General features: G+C 43.6%; 1 protein-coding gene across 1 annotated transcript in view; it reads left to right on the forward strand.

Annotated features, from left to right (window-relative positions):
* Positions 1–8,221, forward strand: part of LOC125288988 (prostaglandin F2 receptor negative regulator-like) — a 36,312-nt gene extending 28,091 nt beyond the window's left edge. Inside the window, exons 10-11 of the mRNA XM_048235703.1 lie at positions 3,833–4,138; positions 6,088–8,221. Of these exons, the coding sequence (XP_048091660.1) occupies positions 3,833–4,138; positions 6,088–6,251 (470 nt within the window). The 3' untranslated portion in view covers positions 6,252–8,221. The remainder of the gene's footprint in view (positions 1–3,832; positions 4,139–6,087) is intronic.
* Positions 8,222–14,423: the final 6,202 nt, after the last annotated feature.

Raw genomic sequence — 14,423 nt, forward strand, 5'->3', positions numbered from 1 at the left:
ACATGTAAATAACATCTACAAGTACCTGCACAAAACACATGTTTTCCCAGAGAATTCTATCTGCTTTGAAAGGCCATTGTGAGTCACTGAAAGTTGATTTAATGTATTTTTATGAAACTGTATTGATGTCATCGGGGCATGTTCAGGCATGAGAGCTGGAAGTTGCTCGCACAGCTCCCAGCACCTGACACACTTTCTGAGGAAACTGTAGCTGAACTACTCACGCTTGGAGGACCTCGGAGCAAACTGCCTTGCACCTGTCTTTGTGACCCTGTGGCTGTGCAGTCTCGTGGGAACGTCAGTGGCACACGCAGTACCATTTGTGTTTATTTGTCATCGTGCTTTGTTGTGGCATGTTCGTCCTTTGGGCATCACCCTCCACGCACCTTCCTCCCGAGTGTGGGTGAAGACGTCAACGTCTGAAATTCCAGAGTGTCGACAGCACACAGCTTGTGTATTCTGTCTCTCAGAGCTAATGTCTCCCAAGGATACCATTGTGCAAGACTATAACGTGTGTGTGTGTGTGTGTGTGTGTGTGTGTGTGTGTGTGTGGTGAGTGTGTATTTTAATACCCTCTTGTAAATGGCAAGCAGATGCTCTCCTAAAAATCTTTCTAACAGTTCTCTCTAGTACTTTTCTCTCTTGACATTTGGCTGAACTTTAAAAAGCTGTGTTTGTTTCTGTATTTTCACATTTATAGCTTTAGAACTAAAGTGATTTGTGATTTGTTTAGACATCAGCAACTGCAGTTCAAACCAGAGCTAGCCTGCTTCTATTTCTGAGTTGCTGTTTAGCTCAGCCTAAATGGTGAGAACAAGACCATACTTTGGGCTAGTGTGATACTATCAGCAGTATCACAATGTCCTGCTTAGTTCTTCTGAAAGCGGCATTCAGCATCGACTCCAGCAGAGATCTATGTCAGCATTCCCTTTTGACATCATGTCCGTCAACAAGCTAGCAGCTGTTTGAACTCAGGGCTTTGCTGCTATGAAGTGTCAGTCAGTACTGTGTGGGGTTTGGTTGTAAGACATCAGGCATGTACTCCCTTGTTCTTGGTACAGGAGGCATCTTGGCATACTATGTTTGTGCAGTGGTGGTCTGTTTGGAGCGTGTTGACATGCTGAGGATGCGTCATCTCATAATGTCTCCGTGTTCTGTGTTTTCTTTGGGTCTGGTGGCCTCGTCTTGGTGATCAAGGCAAAGTGTTATTTTTTTTTTCTTTTGAAGTTGCTGTGCGTCTAGTTTAAGTTGTGCTTAATGTTCTTGATAGAGAGTCAGGATAAGGGAGGGGAGATTAATGTTTCCTGGTCTTTGTGCCATCTGGTTGTGAAAGAATAGGACCCTTAAACATGGCAGAGGCAGCCTTTTGATGTCAAGGATAGGCTTGGAAAAAGAGCATTCATCGGTAACTAAAGTCTTTGGGCTTGTATGCATTCAAATACTTGAATGTGACTTCAATGAGCTGGATGGACTGTATTGTCTTTTTTTTATTGAATGCCATTTGGCATTAGCAAAGCCCCGAAGCCATTCGCAAGTGCGGACATGTCCATCGCCTGCGAATGCGTAGCTATCCTTGACCGCTCCCTCAGTCTTATCCTTACTGACCTCTATGAGTACTGCTGCCCTGTCTTGTCCATCTATGTCTTTATCATTGTCCTCATCAGAGTACAAAGTATGCCAGCGCTAAGGACATTAGGGGGGGAAATGTGAATATAGCCATTGGAACACGGACTGTCCATGGTAAGACAGCAAGGCACACAAGCATGCAGGATATCTGCAGTTTGTGCACAAATCTAATGAAATGTCATGTTATTTGTATCTTACATAATCTATATTGTTTTTGCGGAATATATTTTTCCGGTGTATGGGTGCTGTAGCATAGCATACTCTGCTTGCATGACAGTTTGTTGTTGAAAATATGAATTCATATTTTGTCGCCAAATGCGTTGTCATCTCAGCATTGTAAGGTTTGTGGCCCCAACAGTGAGATGTCCATCCATCCGTCATGATGCAGTGCAGTCAGAAGCTCTTGTTCGCTGCTCTTTCTCAGTTGAGTGGCTGTGAAGAGTGCACATGCTTCGCTTCAGAGGCCTCCTGCATCACGAAATGCCCAGCGAAAAACCAGACAGAATAGCGCATCGACCGAGACTTTGCCCTTTCCCGGCCCTTCCACTGGGTTGACCGCTCAAAATGCATCAGGTCACCAGAGATATCCTCCGTCCTTGCAAGAGCGGTCGAAAGGGAAATCAGAGTGCAGATACAATAATTAACGTAATCTTCCATTATCATTTGATAGCTTCTGAATTCAGTGCACTCCTCTTTTCTTTCTTCTCTCTCTGTCCCCTTTTTCTTTCTGTCTCATTTGTTAACCCCCCCCCCTCTTCTTCTTCCACCTCTTATCCTTGTCTGTGGCCTTGAATACTTCCCACTCTGCTTTCGTTTGTCTTTTGTTCGCTTTGTGATAAATGTAAGTGAAGAACCCCTCATCAAAGAACGATGCTATTCAGGTCTTTGGCTAAGCCTTGTGTGTGTGCCTGTGTGTGTGTGTGTGTCTGCCTGTGTGTCTGTGTGTGCCTGTGTGTGTGTCTGTGTGTGTGTGTGTGTCTGTGTGTGTGTGTGTGTGTGTGGGAGGATGGCTTGGTGAGACAGCGTAGACCATCCTGCCGTTGCCCCTAATTGCCTGTTTGTTGGATTCGCTCTCTCCACATTCTTCCTCACATCACCACCGTCATCATCATCATCATCATCATCATCATCATCATCATCATCATCCCCACTGGGATCCTTATGCTCGCACTGTTCATTCCTACACACATGCTGGAGTTCGGCCATCTTGAATTTATAGTTATATTTATATGTGACGTCCCTCCACGACACCGAGCACTGAGTAGTGTAATTGCTCAGTGATAAAAGCAGCCTTCATGGCTCTGTGGAGGATAAGAGGAAAATGCTTCCACGCAGCGAATGGCTCCCCTCCCGTGCACAGCCTCACAGTAATGGCTCCTCTTTGTGCTCTTAGGGCAGATGTGCTCCTAGTGTTGAGCGCAGTACGCCGATATGAAGACTCTATGCTGCCAGTATTGTAGCAATTTATAGAGGTTTGATCATTAATATGTTACCCATTGGGAGCAGCACTCTCAATGGCAATAAGCATGCCCACTACCATATATTTTATTACTCAGGGTATTAGTTTGGTTCTAGGTACAGCAGTATCAATCAGTGATACATCCTAACATTTTTCATAAGACTGTTGTCTCAGCCTAAGGAAGAAGCAGCTGTCTCTATAGACATTAGATTAAGATAACATATGGAATGTTAAAAAGGAAGTCTTGTGGGGCCATCTATGATGCTGATAATGGAACTCTCTTGAAAGGGTCTATTCACAGCGGTCCAGGTACCTTTTTCGGCACTCATCAAGGAGGAGCTAGACATGTGGGTTACACAGCAGGCTCGGTTCAGAGTATTTGCTGGCTCAGGAGGAGTGTAATTAAATGTAAAAGGACAAAGCTCTATTTTTGTTCAGGTATATTAGAAGACTTGGGATGTTTTTGATTATATTTTTACAAAGGTCAGGTCAGTTACCCGACTCGAAGCGATTTTCTCTCTCAATCTCAATCAATTTTTTTCCCTTTCCTCCTTTCATTCTCCTCCCCTTCTTTCACTTTGTCTCCTTTATAGTGTTGTTTTGTTTGTCTTCCTTTCTGTCTTTTCTCTCTCTCTTTCTTTCTGTCCTCTCCTTTAAAACAACGTGGTTTATATTATGTCTCTCTTTTCTCATCGGATTCTCTCTCTTTCTCTCCCTCCCTCTCTCCTGTCCTCTCCACCTCTCTAGACGACATGGTGTTTGAGCTGCGCTGGTTCCTGACGCGGCTCCGCGGCGCCGACGACCCTGTGCTGCTGGCCACCATGGACCGGCACGGTGTGGTCAAGAGGGGCCCGCGCAACGACAGCAGCGACGTGAGCCTGGAGCGCTCGGGCCCGCACTCCTACCGGCTCAGCCTCTACAGCGCCCAGGACAGCGACACGGGCGAGTACCACTGCGCCGCCACGCCCTGGATACGCTCGCCCGCCACAGGCTCCTGGAGCCAGGCGCCCGCCCTCACCTCCGCCAGGGTCTTCCTCAACGTCAAGTTCGCCTGTGAGTAGACACAGTGCGGCTGCTCTCCTGACCCACCCACATCCATTACACACAATTGCATTTTAAATCCTTGTCTGCTCCATGATTTTGATGTCATTAATAGGATAGGGTCATGATAGGTGTTCTATTTCATTATTAAGCAGTGTATGAAAAAGAGTGTGTGTGTTTATGTGTGTGTCTCTGTGTGTGTGTGTTTATGTGTGTGTGTGTTGGGATGGAGGTTCTGCTGGCTGCATGTTGACAGGAAGTGTGAGCTCAGACATTCTGCTGCTGAAGTGAAATTGAAAACGATCATTGAATGCCATTGCACTGGCATTACAGGTCATTGCTAACAGTTTTCCGAGTACAGATTGTTATAGCTCTCAAAGGCATTCTTGCAACTGGAGGAGAACGCGTTTCATTATCCATTTACATAGACAACTATTGTGTCAATGAAGTGGAACAGATTGCATGTTTTGAAAGTGAAAGTGAAGAAGATGTCAGTAGTAGTAGCTTCTACAGATAAGGCAAACAGCCCATATAGTTTACTGCATGTGTGTGACATGTCAGTTGGCCTACTTTCGTTATGAGAAGTACATTTTGCTTTTGATAACATCTCAAAACAGTATATTTATTTGTTTGATTATGTGTTGAGCGTGACTGTCACTTTCCTTACCATGTGCCTTGTTCAACCAGTCAAGCTACTGACAGAGAAGAAAAAGTCCCTTTCTAAATAGAGGCAAAATTCTATACTCTATGAGAGTAAAGAGAGACTGCCAACACCAGCATACATATAGCAGACGATACTGTTCACATTCACATTGTGCTCATGGAGTGCTGCACTCATGGAAGCTGTTCCCATAGTATTTTATTCGTCACGACAATAAAATGTCGTATGTGGTTTTTACGTGAAGTGGACGGTCAGTGTTTCCCTGTGTCGGCACGGCGGAATGCATCTTTAGCATGTTTTTGCATCTGTGTTGTTGCCTAAAATATGAGATGAAGGGAAAGTGCTTAGAACGGAGTAATTAAGACTTGGTGGGTGCAGATCACCCAGCACCTGCTGATGCTTTGTGTTTTTAGAAGAGAGCTTAATGAAGCAGATTGTGTGTGGTGTGTGTATGTGTGTGCGTATGCGCGCGTGTGTGGGTGCGCATCCCTTGTGGTTGTGCACTCATCACTAAACAAAGACACCATACTCCATATGAAAAATCGCCGAGATGTGTGTTTATATTAGGACTCCCCGCATAGCATTACCCACATGTTCACCCAGTGTGCACTGCACAACATAGTGCTCACATAGCACTGCACACTGCAAGCCGCTGCTGTTATTCACACCATGCAGAAGGAGCAATTGTCTATGGACCATAACAGGAAGAGGGTATTTAGGTTAGACAGCAGGGTCCAATCAGTGAGTCTTCTGGCCTACAGCTGACAGTGTGAGTCTAATTAAGCATATAAGGACTCCACAAGTCTATTTTTGTCCAGGTTTGTTATGTGATGTTAGCTGTGTTTCCAGTTTCATCAGTAGTGAACATTAAAACTTTACTGTACCCTATATGTAAATATTTCTTTGTAGCTTTTAGGAAATTACACAGCTTTTAGTAGCTTTTAGTTTAAGCAGCATTTATGTTGATTATTTTTTTTGTTTTTATTTAGACAATTCTTGTTTTTTTCCCTTAGTTTTATATTTTTTGTGTTCTGATTGCTGTGTGGATTAAACTGTATTTCACATTATTTGATTAATCAAAACCATTTGAGTTTAATCAATCTGCATGTTATCAGTGGATTGAATTCTAGGCCTAAATTAGAGTGAGACAAAATCCAAACAATTTCACAAATCACGATGGTTCACTGTTGAACTGAACATCTCTTGCCACCTGCCATAACCTGCTCACTGTAAACCTTGCACCCCTCTGACCTCCCTGACCTCTCACCTCTGTGACCTCTGACCTGTGTGTGCCCTGCAGTGTGGGACTCCATGAAGCTGCCGCTGCTGTTCGGTGTGTGTGCCGCCGCCTTCATGGGCCTGCTGTCCCTGCTGCTGGGGCTCATCTGCACCCGCTGCTGCTGCCGGAGCACGTCCTACACCCCGCGCCCCCGCACCAAGCTCATGGAGCTCGAGATGGACTGACAACGACTGTAGGGCCCCCCCACCTCTACCACTCTCTGGACCAGTGCGAAGCATATCCCAACAGCTACCAGTACCACATGAGAAGGGTATTGGCAGTGTGCGTTATTGACCTCTGGATGCACCAATGAGGGAAGGGGGAGGGATATGATTGGACCAGAATGAGGAGGGAGGAGCCACTTAACAACCAATGAAGGCCGCCAGTGGAAGCCTGGAGATGTTATTGCACTTGACTCTTGGCTGGATTTTTAGCAAACTATCTCCATTTTTATTTTCCTTTTGTTAGTGTTTTTAATGACTTTCTGAAGAGACAAACACACACACACACACACACACACACACACACACACAGAGCAAACAGAGCTTTAAACCGAGCCAATATGTAGGAAAAGCAATTCATTCATGTGAAGCTTAGAAGTTCTTATATTTCTTCAGCAAGGTCCTGTGCTCAATGACCATGGCCTTGTCAACCATATATGAATCTCTAGAAGGATTCTGCCATACAAAGTAAATTCACCAGGACGCACAGCATCCAGGTTTAATGCTAAAATACTAATATGGATGGTGCTAGCAAATACACTGAAAGCCGCCCTAACATGGGAAAAGTAGTTCTTAGTAAATGTTTTTAGGTGGGAAAATCCAGTGAATTGGATTGTTTGTGGTTTTAAATGTGGAAGACGTATGCACTGACTGACTTACTGATCGACTGACTGACCAACGGATCATGTTAGACTGACTGGAAGCAACGAGCCGCGAGGCCAGTTCCTGGTGGGGCCGACCCTGTGCCTTTGGCCCCAGACTCACGGGCCCCCTGGGGCAGCTCCGGAGACTGCTCATCCACCTCTCCGTCCAAGAGGAAGTGGAGCTGAACGTGCTCCCCCACCCCACGCCGTCCTCCCTCACGCTCACCCTACACCCCCCACCCTACATCCGCATGGCATTGTGGGAGATCATCTCAGATCGGCGACCTCGTCTCTTCGCATCGGTCACACTCCCCGTCTCTCTCTCTCTCTCTCTCTCTCTCTCTCTCTCTCTCTCTCTCTCTCTCGATCCAGCTGCAGGGCGTTGACCCTAAATGGGACCCCTTCTCCGCCCATGTCCAACTCTGTGTGTGTGTGTGTGTGTGTGTGTGTGTGTGTGTGTGTGCATTATGGCTCTTCTCCCTGGAGCCATCTTCCAGCCGGCAGAGACCCGCAGAGACCCAGGAACAAAAGCACTCCCCTCCCTTCCCTCCATACGGAGTTTCCCCAGTGAGCCTTTCGGGAAAAAAAAGAGAGAGAAAAAAAATAATGCAAGATCTCTCCAGCATGTCATTGTCCTCCCACACATCCTCCCACACACACACACACACACGCACACACACACACACGCACGCACGCACACACACAAATACACACACACACACACACACACACACACACACACACACACACACACACACACACACATACACACACACACACACACACAATGCCTCGTATGCCTACTTGGTCCACTGATCCAACAGAAAAGGTTTCTTGTGAAGCAGACCAGATGGATCATATCGGCAGCCAATGGCATCCTGGGTCCCTGATCTGTGACAAGTTTATTACACAAGAGCGCCGCCCTGGTGGACTTAATCATTATGCCATGACCACAGGTCACTGAGGTGGGACTTTACTGACATGAGCACTGTTATGTTTTGCTGTTGTTGTTACGATGTTGATATAATTATTATTATATTGTTCTTGTTTTAATTAATATTATTATTTTTAGTTTTTTTCCCAACTTGAAATTCTATTGTGACATTTTTAGCATATTTTGAGTATTTCTTGATGCTACCGCGCCAATGTGAGTTGTTATGACTGCGTATGTTTGTGCCATTTTCTTCCTCCAGTAAGGGTCATGTTTGATCAGGTTTTGTATATTTCATTAGATTTTACACCGTTCTGGATAAAAAAATGAGAAATTAACAGTAAATGTTTTATATTGATGCCCTGCCTGCGGCTTCTTTGGTTTCTACCTGATGAGAAATTGGCAGTCTTGTCTCAATCCTAATTGTTTGCAGTTCCTCCAAGTCCTCAGATCTCCATCTGAAGAATGTTTGGAAACACTCTTACATCCTCTCCCTCTCACACTTCCCTTCTCACATCACTCATAGTTGCCATTTTGCCATCTTTTTACAGAGAAAACTGCTCAATATTTGGACTGGATCCTCTGCAAAGCTATGTTGAGAACTGGACAGACTTGTGGCTGTGCCTCCAAAGAACTTCATTAATGAAGGCTCTCTACCAATCTGTTGTAATATAATGAGTTTGCATGGAAGGGAGCATTAATTAAACAATTTGTCTGTTAAGCCTCTAATAGCCCAAAGTTTATTCCTCAACTACGGAATATTTACACTGCGGTAAAGCAATTAGCTTTGCAGAAATTAACATTGCAGATGCTTCTCGAGTCTCGACTTTGTCACCAGTACCACAATGCATTGAGAAAAAAAAACAATCTTGTCAGAGAGCAAGAACATCATGTTTTATCATGTCACACACACAAGCACAAGTCTATGAACATTATGAATGAGTTTGAGTGGGTGCTTTTTAACACTCAATCTAATCCAACATTTAGACACGCTATGTTATATACGGTATCCTAGGGCGCACACACAGTGTCATTGGTCTTAGTGTTTTGTGCTGCAAATGGTTTATTAAGTGGCTGAGCCTGTAAAGTCTCCCATCTCTGTAAACACTAACCCATCACAAAAGTTCCCCTTCCTAAACGATGTGCTGTAATGTGAAGCATCTGTTAGTCTTGCGTCAGACCGGAGTAAATGGCCTAAGTTGGAGGAGTCTGTTCACTAAGTGTAAATGTTCAACTCACGGAGGGCTTGTCCTGCAAGAGACAGGAGCCCCCTGAGGTCCAGCACCGACTCATCATCGCCTCGCCCTCGCCATGGCAACAGTGTCAACACAGGACAGTGGGAACGGTGAGGGGGGAGTGGAAGGGTGGTGGGGTCGGGCAATTTGACCATCCAGACTGTCTCTTACTTGACATATGTGTATGTATAAATGACTGATAGAGGGCCAATGTGGGAATGAAATGAAAGTATTTGTGTGTGTGTATTGGGTGCACGTACGCCTATCTGTGTGTGACTTTCTATAGATAGCACTGACCTGATGTGCTCTTTGTCAGCCGCTTCATTTTCAGTCTCCACACTACAAACACTCACACACACACACACACACTCTCGCACACATTCACACACATGCAAACCCACAAACACACGAACATTCACACACACACACACACTCACACATTCACACACACACACACTCACTCAGACCAGACTGTCTGTATCCGATGACCACCTAAGTGCCAGTGTCACCCAAACAGACCAACGTGACCCTGCATGGCATCTGTTACCAGCTCTATATAGGTGCCTGCAGGCACAGAAGGGAAAGGCACCATGTACCAGTTACATTGGTGCTGCAGTCCATTAATTGCCTGTGTAGAGGCGATCCTGTCACCACACATACCAACCATTGCACTTACACGCCCTCCCAGAGGGAAAAACACAACACGCGGCGTCCTCCCCACTGTTTGAAATATTTAAAAGTTTTGGACAGTTACAAGACATCCTCTTTCGAGTTGGAGAGACTGCAAGAAAAGCGTTTCTCGGGCTCACGGTTGAAGCTGTGTGAACGCCGCAAGAAGGACATGTTTTTGTCGGTGGGTGGGTGAGCGTTGAATGGGGGAGTTGTTAGTTGCTCCTTTGTGGTTTTAAAAATGGGAAAAAACTTTCAACTTGGCTGCAATTGCCTTGTTTTATCCGAGGAGCCTGGCAAACATCACGGCTTTCTTGTTGCACACCCGATCCGACTGGTGAAGCCAGCCCTCGTGCTCGATTCATTAAAACGTGCTGAGCAGCAACGGAACATCCTACACGACTCGGTGACCCTTTGAACCGTACGCTCACTCTAAAACAGTCTAAATGCATTAGGTAATAACACAATCTTTGCCATGGAAATGGGTGTAAATGTTAGAATTTCTGCAAGAGGTTGCATCCGAAATGGGCAAACTGAAAACATCGTGGTTTTTAAGAGCTCTGGGGGGAAAAGCCTAACCACAAACCCTTTAGGCCCTACATGTGTCCAGACCAGGGGCGCTGCTGGGGGAAGGGGGAGGTAGGACCATTATAAAGGCCCATTCACACCAAGAACGATAACGATAGCTATAAATAAATATCGTTCTTGTTAATATGAATGACGACGTTCACACATAAACTATAACGATAATGACATGAAGAACGATATCGTTGGGGATCACTTTCAGAGCGATTTACACAACGATAAAAAGCTAATAGATAAGTAAATAAATTAGCTAATTTTAACCGTCACATTCATTAACACAAGGAGAGACTTTGTTTATCGTTGTTAAGTGTGCACGCTTTTATCATTATGGTTATAGTTATCGTTCTTGGTGTGAATTGGCCTTAAGGGCCCAGCACTGACCCCAGAGAATCCCCCCCCAGAATTATTGTTCCAAATTTTAGCTGCACCCCTGGTTCAGACTGAAGGGGATGTATACAGTACCACAGTAAACAATGACCCACACAGTAACTCCATATAATATAATGGATGGTCTATCTGATAGGCATTGAGAAGAAGAAAAAAAAAACAGTGTGTTTGTGTGCTCATTATTCTTAGAAGCTGAACGACCTCTATACACAAGGCGTTTGAAGCTCTTCTCAAAATGTCTTCAAATGGAAGGGTGAGAAATGTAGAGCTCATCCTCTTTATGAAGTTCTGTCCTTGCCCTAGATTTTTCTCTTTCCATCTCTATGTTTACACGCACGCACTGTGAAAGGCTTCAGTCTCATTTCTACACTGTTACATAACATTTCTCACCAGAATGCCACTGTTCTATCACTGTCCAACACAACTGCTCATGACTTTAAACCTTTTTTTACCACAGTGTGCCATACCATTCCCCACTAATGCGATTAGCTAGCCAGTCTAAATGCAGAATACTGTATCAATGCGCTCTGTCCAATGAAGTAACCCTTAAGTAAGCACATTTGACAATCATTTGATATGGCTGCCCTCCCTTCATCATTCTCACCACCCATTTCTTTAGTCAACTCATTAGTATCTATGTACAGCTCACTGTTTTGAATGTGCATGTCTGATATCAGAGATTGATAAGTGCTTTCACCCATCCGGTGCCCAGAGGTACAGGTAGACAGACCTCCTCTCAGACAAATAGGACCCTTGGGGGTCTGATATGGCGAAGGTAAAGGAGTATAAGGCACCAGGGGAGAAAAGCAATGCTCAGCTAAGATAATAAAAAGCAATTAAGGTGAATGCTCTGAATACCCCTACACACGCTGCAGCCCTTTTCCCTGATATTAACGTCAACAGCTTTTTTATTTTTATTTTTTATTTCTGGTCTGCCAAGTATATACCATTATTGGATCTTCCTCGTACTGGCTTTCCTCAAGGGACCAGGCACAGACAGGGGAGCCAACACAAGCAGTGTTGAGACTTAGATTCTTCTGTTCTTCTCTGGGAGCAGAATGTTGCCCCAATTCCTATGATTATCACAAAGTATATGCTATGGATAATGTCAGAGTGGCACACAATGAGAATGTGCCCATGTGTATAATAACCTGAATCACTTGAAATACTAGGTTGCTATTATGTTTTTTAAATACATTTACTAGTGAGTTTCTAGCCATATTTCTGGAGATACTATATTATGCTTAAAAGAGAAATCCTTGCATCTAAAGTCTGCAGGCTCATCCTGAGAGATGTTTTTAATTAGTAGTATTTGAGAGGTCTTTAATGAACAGTGACTTATAAACAGGTAACGTGTTATTCTTGGTATCTTAGAAGTTTCTTTATCAACAAAAGAAGTTCACCAGACGAGGTGTCTTATTTATCAAGTTCACACAACTCACACAATCTCACAGAAAACAGATGCCAGCTCAGTGAATTAATTGGGGGGAACTGATTCAAACTGGGTTGCTAACTGTCACACTTTTGACTCATGCTTCAGAAGCGTGATGATACTGCATTTTGGTGCCTCATTGTTCTTTTAATTGGTGGATGTACCCAACAGGATCCCTTCCCTTCTATTTGCTTACGTCTGAAATATTTAAGCAGGGCAAGGAAAGCCTGGTTACTAGACCAAAGAAGCCACTGTTCTCAATATAGCACTTGAACTACGCTGTGTTAGTGGCAATGTTGCAAAGTAGTGGTGGCAAGCTGACATATTCTGTTAATGACATTCTTTTTTTTTAACAGGCATCTGATTACAGTCACATAATGGTCATGCAACCTCAAGTGAAGTCATCTGCTGTCACTGTAACTCTCTTGTCTGGTTTACAGGCTGACCAGATCTCCTATTCAGACCAGTTGAATGTATGTTCCCACAGTGTTTAACACCATTGGTAGGCCTCAAACAAGCTGTGGAGAAACTGTAGCCAGACAATAAAAACTCAGCCGTTTTTTTCTTGCTTCAGTGAGACTCATTTAGTCAAGAAGATTTTACGAATGAAGTAACTTACACAATGAAGAGCTTCAGATATTTACATAATTGTTAAACTTTTCACACTTAATTCATGATAATAATAATAATAATAATAATAATAATAATAATAATTGTCAAGCCTTGCATGCTGAAATCTTCTCAGGAAGAATAAAACACTTGGATGACAGATTGTGTGTTGTGTCCTACATACTAGAAAAAATTAGCAATGTTACAGTTCTGCTGTCAAATACACTACAGTGCCTGTCCCTACATAGAAAGAAAGTGTTCTAAAACATTTTCCTCATACATCTACTAAGTTACCATAGAACAGAAGAATGCCATTCTCACATATTCCACCAGAGAGAGAGAGAGAGAAATGAAGACAGAGTAGTCATGTAGGACTGACTTCAAGCATCATGTCTCTCATTCCCAAGGGACCTTTCCACCTGAGTGCACTGTTGTCAGATCAGAGAATCCACTGTGGTGGATGTGGAGTTAATAGAAGCTCAACTGGAACTCACCCCCTGTACCCATCTAACAGCCTGCACACTCTCCTCCAGCACACTTTCTGCTCCTCCTCTTGACTGTCATGGCTTTGAGCAGAGGTCACGACATCACGGAAACTTGTGGTTGTCATGGTGACGGCAGGTATGTAGACATCTATAGATGTTTGAGAGAGTGGGCCTCTCAGTTGGGCTGGTGTGATCATGGGGAGGTGTTTGATAGGGTTGGGGATGAGAAGGGGACAGTGTGTGTGTGTGTGTGTGTGTGTGACTTTGTTCACTGGCATTCTTGTAGCATGTGGTTCATATAGGCTATAGTGACATTTTATATCCCTTATAACTTATTTTGCTCCTTTTCCCCAAGAATTTAAAAATTACAATTCCCAGTTAGTTATGGTTAACAACACATTTTCTTTCTAACTGAAAAGTCCAATAAATACATTTTTTTTTGTATCTGTTACATTACATAATTATTATGTACAAACCTAGAGCTCATAATTATGAAACAATAGTTGGTGTTAAATATTGAATTTGGTTTAACCTATCAATTAAAAACATCTTCAAATCAGAATAGCATGGGCCACATGGTTGGTGTGTCAAGTCAACATTGGAAAGAAATCCTTTAACATAATAATGACCGAGCACAATTAAAGAAAATATGAGGAATCAAGATTTTTTTTTTTCAGATTTTGAAGAAGCAGGAAGTAAGAGCAATGCATTTCTTTAAATATTACAACACTGCCACCCCTTGGCAGCTTATAGCAATTACTCCATATTCACCTATTTTGTGTAACCTGCAGGCTGACTTTATATTTTAATACAATGTAGTCTTACAATTAGTCTATTACCTTTTAATTCTATTTTCAAGAGTATTGTGGAGACATATGTTGACCATATTCATTTGTGATATATACCCTAGTCCACAAATGAAAATGCAGAGAAATGCCCTTGACTGCCACTTGAAAATGTCCTTCACCATTCCATTATTGTAAAGGATCCAGTTGATTCAGACCTATCAGTGGCTTATATGTCCAGGCATCAAACTAAGGTCAACCAAAGGCCCAGTGCGTTGAATAAAGCAAAGGGTTATCTATTAAATTGTCATTTTACCGTAACAATAATCCAATAACCAATTAGTGTTGCATTTGTGACCCAAAGTGAGGCCTGG

The sequence above is a fragment of the Alosa alosa genome, chromosome 23, assembly GCF_017589495.1.
Source record: "Alosa alosa isolate M-15738 ecotype Scorff River chromosome 23, AALO_Geno_1.1, whole genome shotgun sequence".
Taxonomy (NCBI): Eukaryota; Metazoa; Chordata; class Actinopteri; order Clupeiformes; family Clupeidae; genus Alosa; species Alosa alosa.